Source organism: Aristolochia californica, unplaced genomic scaffold (assembly GCF_029961685.1).
Source record: "Aristolochia californica isolate CCGP_79_NKW_82.1479 unplaced genomic scaffold, dmAriCali1.0.hap1 SCAF_14, whole genome shotgun sequence".
Classification (NCBI taxonomy): Eukaryota; Viridiplantae; Streptophyta; class Magnoliopsida; order Piperales; family Aristolochiaceae; genus Aristolochia; species Aristolochia californica.
Genome location: NW_027181815.1, coordinates 128,249 through 150,360, shown reverse-complemented (window position 1 = coordinate 150,360; position 22,112 = coordinate 128,249). Strand labels below are relative to the sequence as shown.

The 22,112-nt window shown below is 38.2% G+C and overlaps 2 protein-coding genes and 2 pseudogenes across 3 annotated transcripts; 1 reads left to right on the top strand and 3 right to left on the bottom strand.

The window, feature by feature from the left end:
• The first annotated feature begins 712 nt into the window (after positions 1–712).
• LOC137949560 (protein Iojap, chloroplastic) lies at positions 713–4,340 on the top strand. The gene is made up of 5 exons (XM_068795635.1): positions 713–1,027; positions 1,599–1,725; positions 2,747–2,885; positions 3,515–3,603; positions 3,834–4,340. The coding sequence occupies exons 1-5, from the start codon at positions 827–829 to the stop codon at positions 3,953–3,955; spliced, it is 678 nt and encodes a 225-aa protein (XP_068651736.1). The 5' UTR covers positions 713–826; the 3' UTR covers positions 3,956–4,340.
• On the bottom strand, positions 4,317–7,398 carry LOC137950114 (uncharacterized; annotated as a pseudogene).
• A 1,136-nt stretch (positions 7,399–8,534) lies between these two features.
• Positions 8,535–12,164, bottom strand: LOC137949559 (xyloglucan 6-xylosyltransferase 2-like). Of its 2 annotated transcripts, XR_011111872.1 has the most exons (2): positions 10,174–12,164; positions 8,535–8,620 (listed from the first exon to the last, which is right to left on the bottom strand). XR_011111872.1 is itself a non-coding variant. In XM_068795634.1 (1 exon), the coding sequence occupies exon 1, from the start codon at positions 11,725–11,727 to the stop codon at positions 10,312–10,314; it is 1,416 nt and encodes a 471-aa protein (XP_068651735.1). In that variant the 5' UTR covers positions 11,728–12,164; the 3' UTR covers positions 10,127–10,311. The 2 variants fall into 2 exon arrangements, 1 of the variants encoding a protein (XP_068651735.1); XM_068795634.1 differs by lacking the exon at positions 8,535–8,620 and having other exon boundaries at positions 10,127–12,164.
• A 4,907-nt stretch (positions 12,165–17,071) lies between these two features.
• On the bottom strand, positions 17,072–21,116 carry LOC137950750 (pentatricopeptide repeat-containing protein At2g13600-like; annotated as a pseudogene).
• Positions 21,117–22,112: the final 996 nt, after the last annotated feature.

The window sequence follows — 22,112 nt, the reverse complement described above, 5'->3', positions numbered from 1 at the left end:
AAAGGGTGGATAGTAGTACAAAACAATCTCCACCACTTTAAAGTCTTAGTTATGCTTTTTCCCTTAGTTTTAAGTAATTAAAATGGTTATAATGATAATATTGTGGAATAAAATATTATTAATATTTTTTATAAAATTGGAATTCCTAAGAAATAAAATTTTATTTTTTTATTTTAACTTCCTTTTTCTTTAGTTTCAATTAATTACAAAAAGTACATTTTTGTTTAAAAAGATTAAAAAGGTTGGGTAGGAGTTTAAAATTTAAAAAAAATCATATTATTGACTTTTTATTTTTAATTATTACTCTATTTTTGTTCTAAAAATAAGTATAAATAAAAATAATATTATTATTACATGTAGAGAGACGAGGTTGAATTCAAGTCTAATCCTCTTTGCTTATAAAAATAGATTTATTCACTTTAAAAAGTGACATATTTACCAGAATGGTATTTTAATTTATTAAATTTATTAATTTTTTATTATAAAACTATAATTTAATAAATATCGATTCAAATTTGACAATTAATTTAAAATTTAGAGTGCTCCCTATTTATTTAATTTTTTTATGATAAATAAGCTACTAAGTTATTGGTTATTACAAAAACGCCACGGGCCCTCCTATTGCTTTTCAACTCGCGAGAGCCACGGTAGCTTCACCGATATCCGAAATATCTGATTCTTTGAAGGAAGAAGATAAAACCAGAGAGTGAAAGACGGCTACACAGCAGCAAACCAAAGCAGGCTGTCTGCCCGCTCTAAAATCCTTTTTCGCCGACGCTGCAGAGGTGTCAACCCATTTTCCCGCCATCTATCTACTTACTAATCGATGCCCAATATGCGCACTTTAGCTTCCCCACGGCCTTCTCTGTCGATTCCTCTCATTCTCACACCAAGCATTGTGCACATTTCTGCGCTGCAGTTTCCAAGTTCTCCACGGGGCTCCTCTTTTTCACCCTCCCTGCCTATTCACCTTGCCTCCCGGGGCGAAAGGTTCCATTCTTTGCGATCTCAAAAACGACCCGAGAATGTAAGATTTCAATGACTGAACCCCGCTGCTTGCCTTTTTGCTTCATGGCACTACTTATTCTGTTCTCTGTTCTTTAGCGATTTTCATTCTCTTGTTGTCTGACCTGGCGATTACTTACTTTACACAATTTTTTTTGTTTCCTTACACGTATCTTCTCGGTGAGTTTCGAGTAACCTGTTTACAACTCTTATATTTATTTTTGTTTTGAGCATTGTTAGATGCCTGGGCACATTAATGTTGGCTATGTCAGATATGTGTTTTTATATGTTACCCTCCTGAAATGAAGCCTTCTTCGGGAGGGAGAAGTTATGAGCAAAGTTGAACTTTTTTTCTCGCTAAATATTACAAGAGATTCTTGATGGATAGTTTCCTTTTAAGCTTATCACCATCCTTCGAGGATCTCACTAGATTCCTTCCCTCTGGCTTAGATGTGAATTTTGAGCTAATCCTTAACCCCATGAACTTGCTGTGGCTTCCCTTTTCAATGGGTTAAGAGCTGGATGCTAATCCTTGAATTTGTTGCACGAACTTCACCTTATCAAATAAGTTCTTAGCTATCTTCTTGTTGCAGAATGTGAGCGGGGATACTGATGAGATGTACGATGACTTGTTAGACAAGTATGGCAAAGTGGTATTCAGACGAACAGATCAGAAGACTCCCATTGCTGAGGCAGATGATGACGCTGAAAGTCTGTCATGTAAGTGCTAATTGACTATCTAATCTACATGTAGCATCGGGGTCTAGCTTTTTCAGCAAAACCCTAGCTCCTGATTGGTCAATTGATTGAGGAAGACAACCTCTTTGATCGTCTCACCAAGAAAGAAAAGTAGTAGAAAAAAATAGGGAGAGAAACTCATATCTTTTAGTTTTACTTGAGGGCCTGTAAGGAAACTCATATCATTTTAATTTTTTTTCATGTCATTCATTAGTTATTATATGATTAATTGAACGTGTAAGCTAGAAAGCGTGAAACCTGTTTTTTATCTGTTTATTAGGGAAACAGGGCAGGGATGGGATTGGTTTTTCAATCCAAGTTTTTTTTTAGGGTCAGGTTTGGGGTTAGAGTTGGGTTTTTTAAAAACTTACCCTGATCGGACAAGGCAAAGACAAGGTTGAGGGAAAAGGAAAGGAGGTGGGGTTAGGGTTGGGTTCTGTTTTGGGGTGAGAACGAGGTTGAGGGAAAGGAAAACGGAGCAGGTCAGGGTTCAATTTCCAACCTCGGGTTTTTTTGTTCAGGTTTAGGGGTCGAGGTTTGGTGTCAGAGTTGGGTTTGATTTTCTAGGGGATTGATTTTCTAGCCCCTGTTTTTTTTTTTTTTTTTTTTTTTTTTCAGGTTAGAATTAGAGGTTGGGGGTCCTTCAAAAAAAAAAATATTTAGAGGTTGGGGGTTGGATTGAGTGTTTAAATACCCGATCTGACCCAACCAGTGCCCATCCCTATATAAGACCTAATACATACATTTTTTTTTCTTTCCGTGCATTGCAGGGTTCATGCTAGTTATGCTATAATGATATCTTCATTGCTGTGGCAAATAAAACCTCAGTTACAGACTTGTAATGAATTCTGATGCATTAAACTTCTTAAAATATGAGATTTTCATGTTGAAAAGTATACCTAGATAAAAGCCTGAAGAAAACAGTTGCTCATTGGCTATATTTTTCCCTTGAGCTGTGCAGAATTTATTGGTCTAAAATTGCTCTTCAGTTACATCTATACAGTTGTTGTGGCCCTTGCTGAGGTTGCATGTGAGGTGAAGGCTGCAGATATCAAGGTTCTTTTTGTGAAGCCTTTGGTATATTGGACTCGCTTCTTCATCATTGCCACTGCATTTTCTCGCCCTCAAATTGATGCTATGGGGTATGTGATTTGTTTCCTGTGAAAAATTTAATATTCTACTGCTTTTGAGGAAAGCATTCAACGTATCAAGGTTTAAAGACATGACCAGTGAATATAACTCAGATGGAGGGGGATTCAAATTACTAAATGAAAAGGATAAAATATCTACCAAGGGCAGGATTTTTCCTCACAGGTGTTAGGACTGCCAAACCATGATCTAGAACAAGCCTGTCTTTCACTAGGGCTTCACTGCCTGATTAGCTTTGGAGATGGGTAAAAGGAATTGATGTCTGATGTTATTTATGCCCCAGAATTTTTCCTACTTAGAGGGCATGAAACTGATAAGCAGAAGTCCCCTTGTCCAAAAGAAAAATCATGGTCACTGGGAAGACAAAGTTCTTCTGTCATAAACGTTCCACAAGTGGTTCTCCAGCAATGAATTTTGCCACATTAGCTGTTAAGATATGGTCTGATTTTTGTACTGGTGGATTTATAATAATTTTTATTGGATTCATATGTTCTGGGTTCCTTCATTTTCTGTGTGAGCTTGGTCATTGTTGTGCTTACCGTTAATGCTTTGCCTGAGCTACTGGTTTTACTGGTACAAACAAGTGATGGAATTGTTACCCTTCTTTTTAACTGATATGTAGGTCCAAAATCAGAGATATAGCGGAGAAAAAGTTTAAAAAATTTGCATCTGGGGACAGCAAACCCAACTCATGGACATTGCTTGATTTTGGTAAGATCTCTCTGCATACTCTATTCTCTCATTCAGTAGGAAGTTCATAATTCATGGGCATGAAATGTATATGGCATGATGGACTCTCTTGAAGCTTTCAGATTGCAGCAGCCGTTTTTGTCATCATTTTTCCAGTCAGGTTTTGTTTGGATAATGTTTAAAACTCTTCGTCCCCTACTAACATGGATTATCTTACTGTTCTCATTGACCGGTTATTATTATCATTCCAGGTGATGTTGTAGTCCATATATTTCTTCCTCAACAGAGGGCCTTCTACAACTTGGAAGAATTTTATGGCAATGCTGTACCTATCGAATTACCCTTTGATAGTGAATCCTCATTTCGCAATTGAAAGGAGCCTTTGGTCTGATCTGCAGCTTTATTCTCAAGAATGATCTGATCCCATAACAGTCAAAAGTCTGGGACTGAGCAGGTTCTGCCGAATCCTTGTTGGGAAAAAAAGGACATGCAGGGTCTTGCGTTCTTGGCCTCTAGGTAAACGAGAGTCCCAGTTTGTACGCGCCATGGTATTTACTTCTCAGGTGCTGTTATAGGGATATTCCAACCTAAAGTTACTGAGAAATGTTAGCCATCCTTCCTGGGCAGTAATTGAACTTTGAAAGAAGTAGCTGGGGATGAAACGAGGATAGGTTTTTTTGGTAATCTGTTGGACCAAAAGCTATTCGAATGTAAAGTGCAATGAATGCTAGCCATGCCAACGGTCCAGCCTTTCTCTATTTAGTCGTTCTTGAAAATTGAAAGATGCAGCAGAATTTAGTTTAAAAAAATTACAGTACACTGCTCTAGTTGCGAAAACCAACCTATTTCGAGGACCTCGGCCTGTACACCATCATCCCTGAGCTGCAGCAGACTTTTAAAAGATGCTGTTCTGTATTTCTCCTGGAAGTGCTATATGCAGAAGAGTATCCCTCGTGGTGTACTCATGGAGCATCGCTCTTATCTACATATTCAGAACAGCTTCAAAATGAACTGTACAAATCTAAAATCAAGTCGCAATAGATGAACGCATAGAAAGGATTCGTGTAGCCTAACTGCCAGTTTTTTTCTTCAAGTAGAACCAAACCATCTGATTTTGAGTATATACCAAAATAAGGCACTTGAAGATCCAACCCAAAAAAGAGGTGATTCCAACGATTGATATTGACAAATCTCATTTGAGCACCAATGAGTGCAGTAAAGGTGCAAAACAAACCTGGTTCAGAGGGATAGACTGAGGATTCACCATAATCATTCTTGTCACTGGTCCAGCTGCATTATCTCTGACAGCATCATCTGGTTCAGACTCCCCAAACAATGGGTATAGTCCTCGAAGAACATCACCGTAGTACCTGTGAACTAGATGGGAAGGAACAAGTTCCGGCAAACTAATTGAAGGACGAAAGAACGAGTTTCTTTTTTCTTTTCTTTCTTTTCAATCCAAGTTTTAATAGTAAAGAGAAAAAAAGGGCAATATAGTTTTTGCACTGAAAAATTCAAGGCTAGATAACAGCGCCAAGCAAAAAAGCATATCAAATAGCACCTCAAATAGGTAAGCATTTGAACATAAAAAAGACATGATTGGATACTTCAGGGCCACTGAACCGCCATAGTTGCATAACTCGCCAACATAAAATGCAGCATTTCTCCTGTTAGCTGCCTCAGATGAAGCTAATTCTTTCAGAACCAAGGGCATCACTTTCTGAGACACGACAGAATTCTATGTATCAGATCATACAAAATTTTAAGTGCAAAAAAGAACAGGAAAGATTTAATAAAATTCTAACATCTCACATCAACATAAGTCTCACTTGCAGAGCACATCCCTTGTGCAACTTCAGCAGGACAAGCTACAACCATGGTTCGATCTTGAGGTGGGCATGGTGCTTTCTGGAATACCACGATAATCCAAGCCAGTGAAAAAGATACAAAATAGCAATGGTTGCAAGCATCGAAAGTTTAAAAACCATCTAGCAAGAATTGACTAGAAAACTAATAATTTGGCAAAAAGGGGTTCAAAATGGGAACCCATAGACTTTGCAAAAACAGGGAACAGATCAGACTCTGCATCCATAAGCACTTCATCATCATCATCATCAGCTTCACTATCAGACTCTACTTGCTGACAGGTAGATTCCTCTTGTAGTAAAGCCAAAATTGCATCAACAAGGCGAGGTATATCTGCATGCCAAATTAAATAAGTTACTGAGAAAAGCAGAAAAAAGAAACAAGAACAAGAAGATTGAAAAAAAAACGACATCTTAGAAGACACAATATCCACGAATCCGCAATCCTCGATGATTTCTGCTGCATCAGTGCATGCCTGAGCAACTACTTCCTCATCATCGTCCCCAACAATTCTCTTGATGTAAGTATCCATCACAGTATCTGTATAAATAGAAACTAATTTAATACAACAATAATACACAAAACATAGGGTCATTGTGTTAAACTGTTTAAACAAACCATGAAATTTAAATTCTTACCAAACACTTCTTTCTTTTTAGCTGGTACTCCTTCCTGCATACAAATGGTCCATCATTTCAGCACTAAAGAACTGGCTAAAGCAATTTAACCAGCAAAATATGACTCCTAGATAAATGATCATCTACTTAACCCTAAAAGGAAAGCCTGAAATATTAAATCCACCACATTGAGTCCTGAGTTGATTGACAAGGTTGCTGTCAAGATCTCTGCATAAAGAAACAGAAGAAGATTGTCAATATCACCAACATGACCCGACATCCAAACCTACTTTTCTAAGACATTAACTTGACGACTTCAAAGATCAATTTTGCACATGCACCACATATGGATATCTCAACAATTATCACCACAAGGAGAGGAGAACGAGGCCAATTCAAACAAAAGAAAAAGAAAAAAGAAACTTCAGAGCAATCTTGATCCGTAGGTGCCCACAAAGTGTGCTTGAATTTTGTATTAAAATAAGCATAAGTAAGCAAGATAATTAAGTTATGCAGTAATCATTAAGAACGGGCATCTAATAAACTTTGATTCTCTCAAATCGAAAATGGCAACTATAAACTAAACAAAACTAATCCTGTTCAAGGTGCTTTCAATGAACAGTAGGTCATTAATAGTGTTTCTGAGGATTTAGGAAACTAGCAGTGAATTTATTACTGGAAAAGAGTTACAGTTGGAGTTGGATGAGATGAATGTATGAATATTAAAGCAGAGGAAAGGGAAGCTGCAATAAAATAAACTAGCAAGTTTATTTGCAATAAGAACTATAACACAAAAATCTCCACAATGATGAACTAGGAAGGAGTAAACAAGTTCTCAGATACTCACGTTTCAAGCCAATAATAGCCTGAAGCCGAACATCTTCATGAAAATACCCAGCATACCTCACCAAAATCTTGAGGGACTCTTCCAAATAGCTTGTAAGAGTCGATAGAATTTTTTTTTAACAATGTCATATTATATGAGAGAAAGAGAGAGTAAGAGAGAGAGGGAGAGAGAGAAAGAGAGAGATACGGTGCATAAGAACTTTTTGTGTGCAGCACAAACTGCCCAATAGCCTGAGTTGCTGCTGCCTTCTCATCCAAAACCCTGTCCTTACACTAGTATTGCGCACACGAGGTTCATCATCAGCTTCATCATCAGTAGAAACACCTCCAAGATTGCATGAAGAAAATGCCAGAGGAACAACATGAGGGTGATACTGTTTCGCAAAGAGCCACAGTGATCATCATAAGGAATAAATGCCTGTTCTGCAGCAGCTGCCAATGAACCCATCACAGACTTCGATAGCACGCCTTTGTTATAACCATACATTAGCAAAATGTTCCTTCAAACAGCAGATCGATCGATCAATTGCTAGATCATCATCTTCATCGCCATGGGTTTCAATAAGTAATAGGCACATAACTTGTAAGATAGGCAAGACCAACCCATGCTTATTAAGAGAAGTAGGCTTGTATTCTGCAAGCCAAGATATTATTTGAATAGCCTGATGTCACAAGAACAGAGTAGAAGTTCGACATACATCAATGAACAGAAGAAAAAATAATGTGTCACAGTGAAGAATGGGAAGCTGTTTCCAGCTGATGGTGCGTATTTATTTCCAAATCCTTACAGGAAGAGAGACTTCAAGAGAGAAATGCACGATGGACTTTATATATAGCTCATCAAATATTTCAAAAGCAATTGTCAATCCCCGTCCGCCACTCCCTGTACTATAAAGCAGGTGACCGTATCGGATACTTCAAAATCCGATAAATGTGCCTAATTAGTCTAAAAAAATCAACTAACGTCTTTTGAATCAGCTTATTTGACCCGCCTTAAAATAAGTATTTAAACTATCTAATTTTTTTATTCTCTATGAATCTTTTTCTCAAAAAAAAAAAAAAAAAAAAAAAAGCATAAATCCCACTTAAAAGTTCATCTTTTTATAATACTTACTGTTGGACAGTGTGATTGCTTGCTTTGGCTTAAAAAACCAATGACTTGAACAGCATAATGAGTGTCGAACAGTAAATTTCACAATAATTTTGAATTCTATTAGAGCATTTCTCCTTCAATGCTTTCTTGTTTCCTTCATGTTTCATACGCTTTTTTGTAATCCTTTTCCTATCCAATCATCCCAAAATGAGAATCTCAACAACACAGGCCAAAGATGAATTCGACCATTAATAAGTCCTTGTAGTGCTTGAAGCCTACAGCAAATCAAACGTTCTGGAACATTGATGGAAACTAACTAGCCAGACCCAGATGACAAAGATCGAGCTATCGTAACAAGTCCTCTCCAGGTGTGTATGCTTAAAAACTAAACATACAGAATAACGATTGAAGCGCAATCTTCCATTCTCAATCAGCAGTAAAAAGAGAGAGTTGAGACGGCACTAAATATGAGAAAACAAGTAGGAGACCAAATGCTTATTAAAGAAATCCAAACTCTAACCATGAAGTCTTTTTCTCTTTCTGAGTATCACAAGAACAAGGAGTGCAAACTGGATGATCTACAAGCTGGAAACCTCTATCATTCTGCTAAACGCACCTGCAAAGGATGCGACTTCATGAATATGAAATGCAGTTTTAGTATTCCTTCCCAACTTTTCTTCCTAGTAGGTTTCTTTACAAAAGAAAAGCAGTGAAAGTATAGGCAATAATAGATGTAGTTTTTTTTTTTTTTTTTCAAAAGGCCATCCTCAAAAGAAAGCTTATACCACTCTGAAACATTCTATGAACTCAATAAAGGAGTTGATCATTGAAAAGGTTGAAGATAAAGAGGATGCAAATGAAGATGCTTTCATTGGCATGGATGACAAAGTATCAGTTCAACAACTAATAAACCGGTAAGACGGTCTTCTTAGGAAGATGAGAAGTTGCAGTCTGTTATTACAGTAAAAATACAAGGCAGAACAAGATACATCCGCTTCAGACATCATTAAGAACATAATACATATACTTTCAAAGAGAATTTCTATACTTGCTTAAACAAGTTTGCAATGTAATACATGTCCTAAGGATGCATATTATCTAACTGTAAGAGCATAGTACGAAAATAGAAGAAAATTAAGAGAAGAAACAGATGTAAGTCTATAGCACAATATCCCAAAGAGTGCATCAGATAGCTCAGCTCAAAATTACAGCCAAGCTTACAGCAAAATATTTTAAAGTGGACAATAAGTTTAGAAAAAAGAAGAGAATGAAAGGCCGTGTTTAGAACACAAAGTGGAGAGAAAAGAAAAAAGGAAGAGAATAGAAAGAGAAAGAGAGAAAAGAAAGGAAAAGAAAAGAGGTTTTTTTTCTCTTGTTTGGATGCCCATGGAAAATGAGAGAGAAATATGGTTTCTCTTGTTTGGATACTCGTGGAAAAGGAAAAGAAAAGAAAATTAGTAATATTTTAAAACTTTTTATAATTAAAATTTTCTCTCAAGTTTCTATTTCTTTTTTTTTTCTCCCCAAATTCCATTGTTTTGTGATTCTCTCTTATTTTCTTTTCTCTCAATGATTCTCGGCTGCCAAACAACAGAAAATAACTTTTTCTCCCTTTCTTCGTTTCTTTTCTTTTCTGTGGGTTCCAAACAGGCCCAAAAGGAATAGCTGATTTCCATTGGGAAGCAGAGAAACAACATAATTGAACTTTTCCAAAAGGAGGATACTCTCACAACTTATCATGCCCCTAATAACTATCACAGAGTAGCAGTGACAGATTCAACTGAATACCATTCTACTGCACACACAAATGAGAAACAATTCTTAAAAAACAAAATAGAATCATAACCCATATATAAAGCACTTCTTATGAAATGAGAACTTGCTAGTTCTTTTATTAAATAAGAATCTCAAAAAGAACATGGATCGAGGTGCATGAGCACTGGCATTACTTTATAGCTAGAGAAAAAAAGTGCCTATCAATCAATGCAAATCCATTTCACAGGGTTTGTCAACATGAACAGAAACTTACTTCTGTTTTCATGATCAATCTCAATGAGGAAATAAACTTCAACAAAAGAAATCCCACGTTTCTACAGGGGAAAATCTACCAAGGTACAAGAAATGGAAGAGAAAAACAAAAGAATAATACATCAATTCTATTTAGATTACCTCATATATTTCCCTTTAAGCCTTTTAACATTGGAAGCAAGAACAATAAATAGGAAAGAAGATGCACAGAAGCAGCTAGAAAGTAGAAAGAGGAACTCTCGGTGCTGAAGAGGAGATGCAAAAGCCACAGGGAGTTTATCAAGAAGATTCAATCTTAACAGCTTTGAACGATGGATGGAGCAAGCCGAGCTCATCCTTCACCTCAAGGGGATTGCTGGTGTCATTTCTAGTCCTCTTCACCTTTCGGCTAGCAAGGGACTTGTGAGTGAATCCATATATCTGAAGAATCTGGTTATCACCGAAATTGAAAGCTCTGTCCATCTGCTTCAAGCACCGCTCAACCGAGTAATCCCCAAACTTGCCGCATGGCTTGCAACCGACGAAGTGGGTGACGAGAGGCCAGCGGTGGTCGCCCAGACCAGGGTGGTAGTGCTCAATCATTTCCTCATACCTGTCTACCAGAATTCCCCAATAACCGTGTAAGTAGTAGGCGCTCTCCAGATAGACTTTATCACCCCATTTATCACGTTGAGTAGCCAGGAGATAGACCATGGCGGATTGATCGTCGGCCTCGAATACAGGACGGTCCTTGAGGAAGCTGGTGAGAAGCTTACCGGCTTCGTTTCTGATCTTCCCAACGGGTCCCATGGGTGCCCAGACGTCGAGGATATCAAGCGCCCACTGGCAGTTTCTTAGCAAGAAGCTTCCGGTGTTGAGGCCGATCCAGTTCTTATCATCGTAGACCATCTCGTTCCATCCGTGCATTACGAGGTTGGAGTCTTTGTATCGTTCCCAAGGGAGCTCAAAAGCCATGTCGGTGAACATGGCATCACTGTCCATCCACCAAAGGAACTCGACTTCAGGGTGGGAGAGCAGAAGCTTCCGGATGAGTGGGAGCTTGGCCCAGAAGCCGGACAGCTCGGCATCGAGGAGGGCCATGTTGTAGAAGATCTCGATGCCGTGAAGGCGGCAGTAATCAATCTTGTTTTTAATAGATTTGAGGAGGTAATGATCCCCGACGGGGTTCTCACAGGCTTTGGGGGACGACCCAGTGACCAGGAGAACACGAGGCTTGCCAGGGGTGATGAAATTGGGAAAGGCCGGGTTCTCTCGCAGCCACCGAGCCCGCTGCTGGTCCCAGTCAGAGATCTTGGGTCCCAGGGTGTAGGGTTCGTTGGGATTCCGCTTCTCTGTATCATCTTCCTCTACATCTTCAATAATGTGCGCCATGGTGACCTCGTTGTTATTAATGTTATCTCCCGCGATCTGTCCTGCGCCACCACCGTCACCTGCGGCAGCATTTGCTTTGTTTTTGGTAGTGGAACCGGTGGATTCTGCTTCGATGAGAACCCGATGGGGCTCAGCGCGCTTGCGGAAGGGCATATGGTGACGGATCTCGTTGAAATCTTGCTCAGGGGTCCCAAACTTTCCAGCACCGATTGTGCCACGAAGAACCAAAATGGTCAAGAAAAGGCAAAGAAGAGTCACCTTCAAATGGCGCAGCCCTCTTTGGATCTGTCGCATCCTCCGAGCTCCCAAGCACCAATCGAACATTTTCTGCGCCGATCCGAACAGAAAGAAGCAGCAGCAGCTGGTAGATTAAGAGTCAATCTTCCTCTTCTCCTGCTATTACATGCGAAGGGTAACGTCGGGAGGTGTGGAAACGTGGGACCGATTTTCCGAGAGGTGGAGTCCAGTAGTGGGTTTTCTGGAACCAGTAACGGCCAGCGGCAAGCAGACGACCTTCCCTATTCTGACTTTTGACCCGGCGTCGGTGCGTGAGAACGGAAAATATACAGCAGCACAGAGTGGAGAGGAAAAGGTTGATATTCGCTCTTTACTTCTTACAGGATTGGCCTGCAGGCTGCAAGAATCCGGATCCAGATTTCCGATTTCCGACAACCACAATCGCTTATTTGTGACTTTTGTTTATTTATTTCAAAAAGGTTAGATTAGAGATCAGAAAATTTAAAAAAAAAAAAAGGGAAAAAAGGGAAAAATCTCGGAGGATCCAACAAGGGGACGGAAACAACGGACTGAAGGAGTAACGATTCACGGACCGACTTTTATCTGATTCTTGATTTGAACCAGAGCGGTAGTAGATGGATACAAATTATAAAATAAAAATAAAAAAAGTACATTACTAAATTTTTAAAGTTAAAATGAATTATAACATCATTTTATAATACCCAACCCCATATATGATATAATAATATAATATATATATATATGATGATTGATGAAACCTGGTGCCATCAAATGCTTCATAAATTCCCCTTCTCTTCTATAGACTAACTTAATTGTAGTCCTCCCTACTTACCATTCTGCCTTTCTGTAAATTTTATTATCAATTTTTCTTGCAAGCATAAGAAGGAAAGAAAAGGCAATCATAGCCAAATACAAATCAAAAGCTATTTCCATCGGATTTTTCTACACAATTTGATTTCTGGCAGCGCACCTCCGTAAATACAAAGCCACCAGAACAACTCTTCTGTCTACTCTGGAGATTATGATCATGCCCTAAAATATTCTGATAAACTTTGACTCGTTTGAAGCCCTCCTCCAGTTTTTGCGGTCACTCTTCTGTCTACTTTGGCCAAGGACAGAATCCAACAGTAATTGTCATCTTCTCAACTTGGATTAGAAGAGAAGAATTTCCTTCACAAGCTTCTGTTAGGAAGTTGAACCTCCTGTCGATTTCAGGTTCAGTGGAGATCTGTGGCTCGTAATGGATACATTTCAACAACATTCCCTGCCATCACAATACAAAGCCGGAGGAGGATGGTTATTAAACTAGTGTTTCTAATCCCTATCTTCAAACGGAACAGAAAATGTGCTTTGAGAGATAAAGAACAGAGCAATTGCTAATTTACAAGGCTCTGAACAATGTGCAGGAAAAGAGTACTTCCTTCAACCACTAATGACTGTCCTGTGGTGACTGCAGAGTCCTGAGCATAAATGACTTTCTATTTTATCACTAGGAATGGATGGATCGATAGAAATTAACCACATCATCAGAAGGTTGTGTCACGACTATGTTCAACAGCACAGGTGGACAGCATCTCCAGATGCCTTAATAACTCAACTAAGTTGCATAGAAGAAAACCATGCCTTTCTTTTAAATATATATATGTAGAGGGCTGATCCAATACGAAAAGTCATTTGGTGCGAAATGCTATCTCAGTCATCCGATCATGATCAATGGCTATGATCGAACGGCTGAGATAGCCGTTTCGCATATTTGATTGGACGGCTGAAATAGCCATTTCGCATATTTCACACCATATGGTTTTTCGTATTTTATCAGCCGCGTATACATGTATGTGTATATATATATGTGTGTGTGTGTATATATATACATATATATATATATATATATATATATATATATATATATATGATGACACTTCTAATGGGATGAGGAGTGGTACCTTGTGCTGTTCCTTGCCGGAATAGTCAAGCAAAAGAGACCTTGCGAGTTTCTTTCACAGGGATAACCTGTCCTTTGCTTTGTTATGAAAAATGAAAGATGACAGGTGATGCAATACCAATATAAAACTGATAGATCCTCAGCTGACAGCTTTGTCAAGAGAACCTTAAATCCATGCCTTAACATAGGCCTCCAAAATATCCACATTATCCTGACAAAATATACACCATGTATTAGATTTCTCCATTTTCGTTCCCCCCAATAAAGCTCACTTAGTCTTATCCTGTCAAAAGTCGGTCAAATTAAATGCCAAGAGCTTTGAGATGGCATATTTGTCTTTATCACCATCATTTCCATTTAAAACAGATACTGTTCTTGTTGGACTTCACAAAATATTATGTTGACAAATTTCAGGTAGACATGCTAGATAGCAAAAGTAGATGTTGTACATCATGGAATTAAGTGGCGACTAAAAGCAAATCTCTGATGCATGAATACCAAATGTTTAATAAAGACTCTCTTGCATAGTTCTTGTACATGACAGTAGAATACTTCTCAGTAACCACTATCGGATATTATTGTATTTGTTGCACTCTCAAATTCATTAATTTTCTTTACTGGCCAGCCCAGAGTCGTCCATTCCCTCTCAAAATAATGCAATAAACTGAAAAATACTCTCTCCTGCTCATAACGCAAAACGTTCAACCTCTTCTCAAATGAAATCAAACTGGTGTGGTCATCCAATCCCATGATAAGGAGTCAGATAGATACCTAACACTTCCAAGAGGTTCACCAAGAATTTGAGAAGACTAGTTCAAATGGCAGCTTCCAAGATTAATAAATGCAGGAAACAATTTTCTGCACAAATGGGTGTTTTAGTCATTTGATAAGTTGGTAAGGTTACTTAGTTACCTTTGTTTTCTAATTTTGTGTTTGGTTCTTATGCAGTAATTAAGTTAGAAAGATTGTCTTCGCAATTTCACAGAAGACAGTTATATGTTACAATTTTTCCTCACCAATCCCTAATTCTTTTGAGTGTAGCTTAGAAGATCCCACCTTATGACAAAATTACAGCAATTCTTTCCAGGTCAGATCTCGGCTAAAATGCAAACTTACTGGTATTATGTTCTCCTATATTTCTGCAGTGCAATCTCGGTTTTCAGGGTTCTGTTTCTATTTTGGGTTTTAAATAGCAAAGGGTACAGTTTGTTTCTAGTTAAAAAAATATATATATATTATGTACAAATTTCATCAATCTACACGACTTACTAGAGGCGTATCCTCAAAATTCAAGAGTTCATCAAACTATTCTAAATTAACTCATTGAGGCCCCAAGTCTATTAAAAGCACCTAAAATGATTTAACAGCTTACTTTTTATGACACTTCCATGCAAAATATTCTAAATTTAACCTAGTTTTATCTGATGTTTGAGAATATAAACAATAAAAGGAAACAATACAAACATGAAATCCATATGTATGTGTGTGTGTGTGTATGTATACATTAAGCATGTGTAACAAAAAAAAGTGAAACGAAAGTAACAAGAGTTCATAGACATACTTCAACAGGATCCAAGTATCCTTCGACAACACCGAAACATTTTTCTATGGGCGGCAAGAGTTCAAGAACATGAGAAATTAACAATGCACTCCAAATAGCAAGACTAACTGAGGCTTCAACACTCTGGTTCAAGTAAGTAGCTATCTGCCTTCCATAAATTACATCACCATATGACACTGCACTGAACTGCCCGACAAAGACCTCCAGGAATGTGGTATAACTTTCATGAACATCTGCCTTAAACTTGAGAAGTTCAACTCTTTCCTGCTTCCTCGTCCTTGAATGGTCCAGATGATGAGCATACAGCTCTTGTAAAGTCTCATAAATATCCCTAACTTTCTCATCTTCAAGAACTTCCGTTTTGAGTAATAATGTCATAGATTGAGCATGTAGTTTCCAAACCAAAGGCACACTTGAGACTGGTGACCAGTGCAATTCAGAGCTCAAGAGTGAAGAAACTGATTCAAGACCCAAAAGAAAGAACAGCCCTGCTTTGGCAGTGGTGAGGATATCAGCATCAGAACCCAAATGAGTTTGTGCCCCTTTATCAATCCCAGCTGTACAGATTGCACTAAGGAACCAATGCACAGGAAGTGGGAGTCTTTGCTTGGCCCACTCTTTCATCAAAGAAGCTCTGGGTGGGTATTCCTCAGTTGTTTCTGATGGAACCATGTCCTCATGAATTGTATCTAGAATATCAGTCTTCTTAAATTTCCTGCGCCCAGTATCTCTTTCACTGTCAGTACTGCCATTCTTGCTTTTGTTAGATGCTTTTTTTTTTCACCTGAAGCCACCTAGATCTGAAGTGAGAATTTAGGATCTTGCTAAAAAGCAGGTAATCTTCTTCTCCATAATCCCATATAAATGACTTTGTCCCCTTTAGACACAGAAAATGGTGAATACAAAATCTGATGTTCTTGAGAATAGGAGGTTGAAGCAAGAAATCAAATGCCTACTCCACAACTGCCTTACCACTTGGTCCTGACATCAGGCATGCACTGAAAGCAGAGCTAACTTCATGTAAAGAAATTTTCATGTCATCAATGGCAGGCAGGCCTTTCTCAAAGGTTACAGGAAATATTCTAAGCAAACCCACAACCAAGCTGGCGTCCATTTCTGCACGTAACGTCTTTTGGACCAAAACCCACCACAAGAGGCACCCCAGCCAAGACCAACTCCAGGGGCTAGACCTCCTCTTCCGAACATCTCAATAGACTGCACATCAGGCCATTCCAAGCCAATGATAGTCATGAATTTCACTAATACACTCCTTAGTTCACTTTGATAATACATGGTTATCCCATTCTCAAGTACTTTCTCCTCCCTCGATAAATTATGTGCTCGTGGTATGAGAATTCTTTTCCCTGATCTAGCTTTCTGGATAGATTTATCTAGTGAAACTATAAGTTGAACCACTCCATGTAGGCAACAAATAGAAGGTCCAACTGCGTCGAGTTCGACTGGATTTCTAGTCCAGGTTTGCTAACAGCAGTAAAAATTAATACAATTAAAAGTATATATTATTAGAAAAGGTAACTACAATCCCTGTCAAACCAATATGGCATAAGTTAAAAAAGACGGAATCACCATGAAGATCTATGCATACCGCAATGTATATCGCTTTTAGCTTCGGAAGTTGTTTAGGTGAAATGACAGAGAGAGAAACAAAAAATTGCATGCAACAAAATAAGTGTTTTAAGATAATGTCTTCATGGCTATAATAAATATAAATACACATTGAACATACATAAGATGCATGAGCTTGTATTTATGCTACTGAGTAGATACTGCATTCACACCAAATGGTCAAAAAAGTTTTCTTTTAATTTGTATTCCTTTTCTCCCATGAGAAGTAGAAAAAAGAACGAAAATTAAAAATTAAAAAAAAGAACAAAGAGATGGTCCCATCAACTTCCAAGAATCTAACAATATTCTTGGCTGGTAAATTTGAATGTCGGTTCCATAATGATGACCAGATACATAAATAACAGAGTTGACTGCCAAAATGAAAAGGTGATGATGGCAAGCTTCAATAACCTGAGCAAAACACTTTGCCACAGTCTCAGCATCAGACAGAGAACTTTCTCTTTGCAGGTCTGGATTTTCTTTCTGCTCCAAATTTTGAGCTGGTGGAAGACACACCGGTGTAGGTAATGCAAAAGGATTGCTGGCAGCAACAGGTATACAGTGCTTTTGCACATCAGTACTCTGTTGACTCTGGTCACCATGCGAACCAAGGGAGAACATCTAAGTAACAAACAGAAATAGTATGAATAGGGAGAAAGAGTACACAATCTCCTCAACTGATAGTAAGATAGAAAAGCTAATTGGAAACCAACATCACTACTGCAAACAGGTCTGGAACAAATGAATCATAAAAGAGAAATTACCTTGCATATTTAAAATGACAATTATGTAAAAGCACAATCTATAAATCAATTATGCATAAAACTTTATTGGAGACAATTTTTCACCAGGAAAACAAAAAAAGAAAAAAGAGAAATTTCTATTATGACAGTTGGTTAATGACTCTGTGCTATTTAAGACATTTTTTATGTGTTTACCCCTTCCCATGGGTTCAGTAATGGTTTCGCCCCTTGAAACCAACCCGGCTCCCCTGAAATCTTGGATGATTTGCCCCAATTCACGAGTCAACCCCGTGAGTTGCAAGTTGACCCAATGAGTTGCAAAACCATGGATGAGACACATGACTTGTAAATCAAGGGATGAAATCACTAATGACCGAGTTTAAATTTTTAATAAATGAACCCATAGAAATGGGAATCTAGTAATTTAGATTGTTATTTTATTAGAGATGTGTCTTGAGTTAAATATTGCAACTCTATATGTTCATTCTATAGACCAATTTGGTGATTTCTTTACTAAAGCACTTGGGAAAAAAGAATTCTCTCCATTTTGTAACAAGGGTTATTAGAAATTTTTGCTCCAGCTTGAGGGGAAGTGTCGAATAATATAAGGGTGTTTAGGTCTTTCTCTCCTCTAATTTCTTCCTAAACTCAACTATCTACAAAAGTCATAAAAAAGAAGGAATTACTTGAGCAAGAGAGTTCAGACCTTATCACTCCGCACAGAAGTGCTTGTTGGGGGTTCTATACACGCTTTGAAAACCATTTTTGCAGGTGCTGTGAAACACCAGAGCCAATCATACTCTTCCAATTGTTGCACAATTCACCAATAATCCCTACAAGAGCAGCATCCTCCCCTGAAGTGATGAAAACGATTTGCATCCCTTACAATCAAATCTCTCGACGTGACAAGAGAGATGAATTTCATCACCATATGACAATCAGCACAGATGCGAAGGTTCTTAATGATGCTGATAGGCTTCCAAGAAGGCAAGCTCATCAAACCAAAAGCAACAGCCAACTTCTCACTATGATAACGCTCGAGTCCAGAACTTGTCTTGTTAACATAACCTTTTTCAGTTATCTTTTTAATAACCTCATCCAACATAGTGTATACTTCTTTGATTCGTGGATGGTTTGCTTCATCAACAGTGAAAACATGTACTCTACTATCCACTTCTATCCAACTACAACCAGGGTTTTTACGAACTCCTTTCTCTTTCATCACTTTCCTCACTTTTGCCTCAACATCTGTTTTACCTGCTTCTGCATATATATTGGCTAGTAAGACATACCTTCCAGAATCACTTGGATCCAACTCAATCAAGCGTTTCATGGCACACTCTGCAAGCTCAATGTTTTTATGGATTCGGAAGGCACCAAGTAAAGCACCCCAAACACCAGCTCCAGGTTCACTAGGCATTTCATCAATCATCATTTTAGCCTCAGAAAGCAATCCAGCCCGACTGAGAAGATCCACCATGCAAGCAAAATGTTCAGATCTTGGGGAAATATTATGATCTTTCATCATTGAATTAAAATAATATTTCCCTTCTGAGACAAGTCCTGAATGGCTACAACCGGATAGAATGCCAATAAAGCTTATATAGTCAGGTTGAGTACCAGTACTCAATAATTCCTCAAAGATCTCAATTGCCTTCTTCCCTTTGCCATTCTGGCCATAGCCAGTGATCATTGCATTCCAAGAAACCAAATCCTTGTCAGTAATAGAATGAAAAATATCATGCGCTTCTTCAACCCTTCCACATTTTGAATGCATGGTAACCATTGCATTAGCCACTGAAACATCAATATTGAGCCCCTCCTTCACAATATGAGCCACAATTTGGTTTCCAAGATTCAAAGCTGCCACCTCACCACATGCACTGAGCAATGTTGCAAAGGTAATCCAATCAGGATTCACACTGTCTTCCTTAAGCATCGCCATATACATCTTGAGACCTTCTTCCACATGTCCATGTTGTATATAAGCAGCTAACATACAATTCCAAGCGACAATATTTCGTTGAGGCATCTCATTAAATACAATATGTGCATTACCAACATCACCAATTTGGGAATAAGTAGTCATAATAGTTGTCCATGAAATTATGTTTCTAACAGGCATCTTTGAAAAAAGAAGTTTAGCTATCTCAACGCTTCCACATTTTGTGTACATAGTGAGCAGAGCATTTGCCACAGGAACTAATGAATCATATCCAATTTTTATTGTATAAGCATGAAACTGAACTCCAAGACCCAGGTCCTTTTTACTTGAGCAAGCTCCCAAAACAGAAGCAAGAGTGAACTGATCTACAACAACAGAAGCCAGTCTCATTTGATTAAACAACAATAATGCTTCTCCCTCAAGCCCTAGTTTAGCAAATCCAGTGATTAAGGAAGTCCATGAAACAGCATTGCGATCCGGTAAGTAATTGAAAATCCTTGTGGCAGATTCTAGATACCCACATTTTGCATACATGTCTATTAGAGCAGTTCCAACAAACACATCAGAGCTAAACCAAGATCGCACTATGCGAGCTTGAAGATGCTTCCCCCAATCCATCAAGAAGGCTTGCACAAGCACACAGTACACTAGCATAAGTCATGGAATTAGGTACAACACCCTGATTGTCCATCTCCATAAACATACAGATAGCATGCTTTCCACACCCATGTTGTGATAAGATTGATATTATGGTGTTCCAAGAAACAATATCCTTCTCTGGCATGCGTCTAAAGAGTTTGAGTGCAGCCTCCACTCCATATGATTTTGAACAACCTAAAATCATACTGTTCCAACAGAAGAGGCTTGGAGCCACCATCCGTTCAAATATCTGACTAGCCAAATCCACAGCTTCACATTGATGTACAAATCCAGAATGGAAGTTTCAATATAGGGGTCCCACTCATAATCAAATTTCATTAACAATCCGTGTAACTGAAGACCCAATGCAAGATTTTTCAGACTGGCACAAGCCTTCATACCGATTGAAAAAGACAATGGATCCAGATTACAGTCCCTATCTCTACGCATAGATATAAAAATATGTAAAGCCTCTTCACTCATCTCATTTTGGAAATATGCATTCATCATAGTATTCCAAGAAACTGAGTCTCTCTTTGGCATTCCATCAAAAGCCTGTCGTGCTCTGCCCAACTGCCCTAAGTTGGCCAACCCAGTGATTAAATTGTTCCAAGAAAACACATTAGGACTTTTAATTTCATGAAAAACTTGAAGAGTGTCTCCAATGGAACCACAACTGAAGTACATATCTAAAAGATGGTTTTGTAGGAAAACTGAAGAATCTAAACCAACTGAGACTAAATAGGCATGGATTTTTTGGGCATCCACCATTGACTTCAGATCTTTGCAGGTCTTCATAGCTTGGGCAAACATTGAGGAGAGGACCATGTACGAAGTTCCATCTGTTGCAGGCTTGCAGAGAGAATTCGTATTTTCCATTGGTAGGATGTTGGCATCTATGTGAAAGAGGCAACAAGGGAAAAGTAGGCAGAAGGAAGATGAGGGTCTTAAAGGCCGCCATGAAAGACTGAACATGAAAACCCAATGTTCTAGAGAAGTTTCATCTCACTGCTTTCTAATTCCTGAAAGGTAGAACAAAAGTAAATAAAAGCTAAAAGATTCAGAAAGCATGAAAAACTCTTAAGAAGCAGCTCTTCTCTAAATTTAAAGCATACCATGACTGTAACATGATGATACACCTTTCCCGTCATTTGTGTGTGAAGGGGACATGATTTTGTTGATTATCAAATAAATATATTAAATTTAAGTTAATCTAAAATAAACAACGGTCTCCATTTTTCAGACCTCATTATTTAGATTATGATATTATTAAAAAGAAAAAAGGAAAAAAAAAAGACTTGCATATCATTAGACAAAAGCATAACAAAGAGAGGAAGAAGCTATCCAGCTCCATTACCATATTCAACCGATTCTTACAAATACTAATATCTAGTATCTCCTTTGACCAGGGTAAAAAGTTCAAAATTAAGCAAGACTATGATAACCATTCAAATTTCATAATCACTAAATAGAATTAATTTCGAGTACTCATTACAATTCAAATGAGACCAACAATCAACCAAAACTAAAAATGAAAACTAAATGCATAAAGTAACCATGTGTATAAGGAGAAATGATGCCAGAAAACGTGCCTGGAATGGAATAAACCATTGATGAAAATGCATTCAAAACAGGGAAAGCAGGAAAGGTAGGGTAGTGACTCCTTTGTTCTAACACCCACAGTTCAGTAGTTTTAAGTTAGGTTTGCCCCTGTAGTGAAGAACCATAGATTCACTACCATTCTCGCTGAGTAAAGGTATTCATAACAAATTGCAAATAAAAAAGGTGACACCATCGACTTGAAGTTACAGGAGAATGGAATCAAGATCCAACCCCTGCTTTTGCCCTCAGAGAAGATAGCACCTTATAGCTTCCCCTAGAATATTAAAACGAAGGGGAATAATGGATCTCTAGGTCTGATATCTCTGAAGTCTTGTGGAAGAGCATGAGAAGCATTCATAACATCTAGGAATCCAGATTCTTCATTTGTTTCCA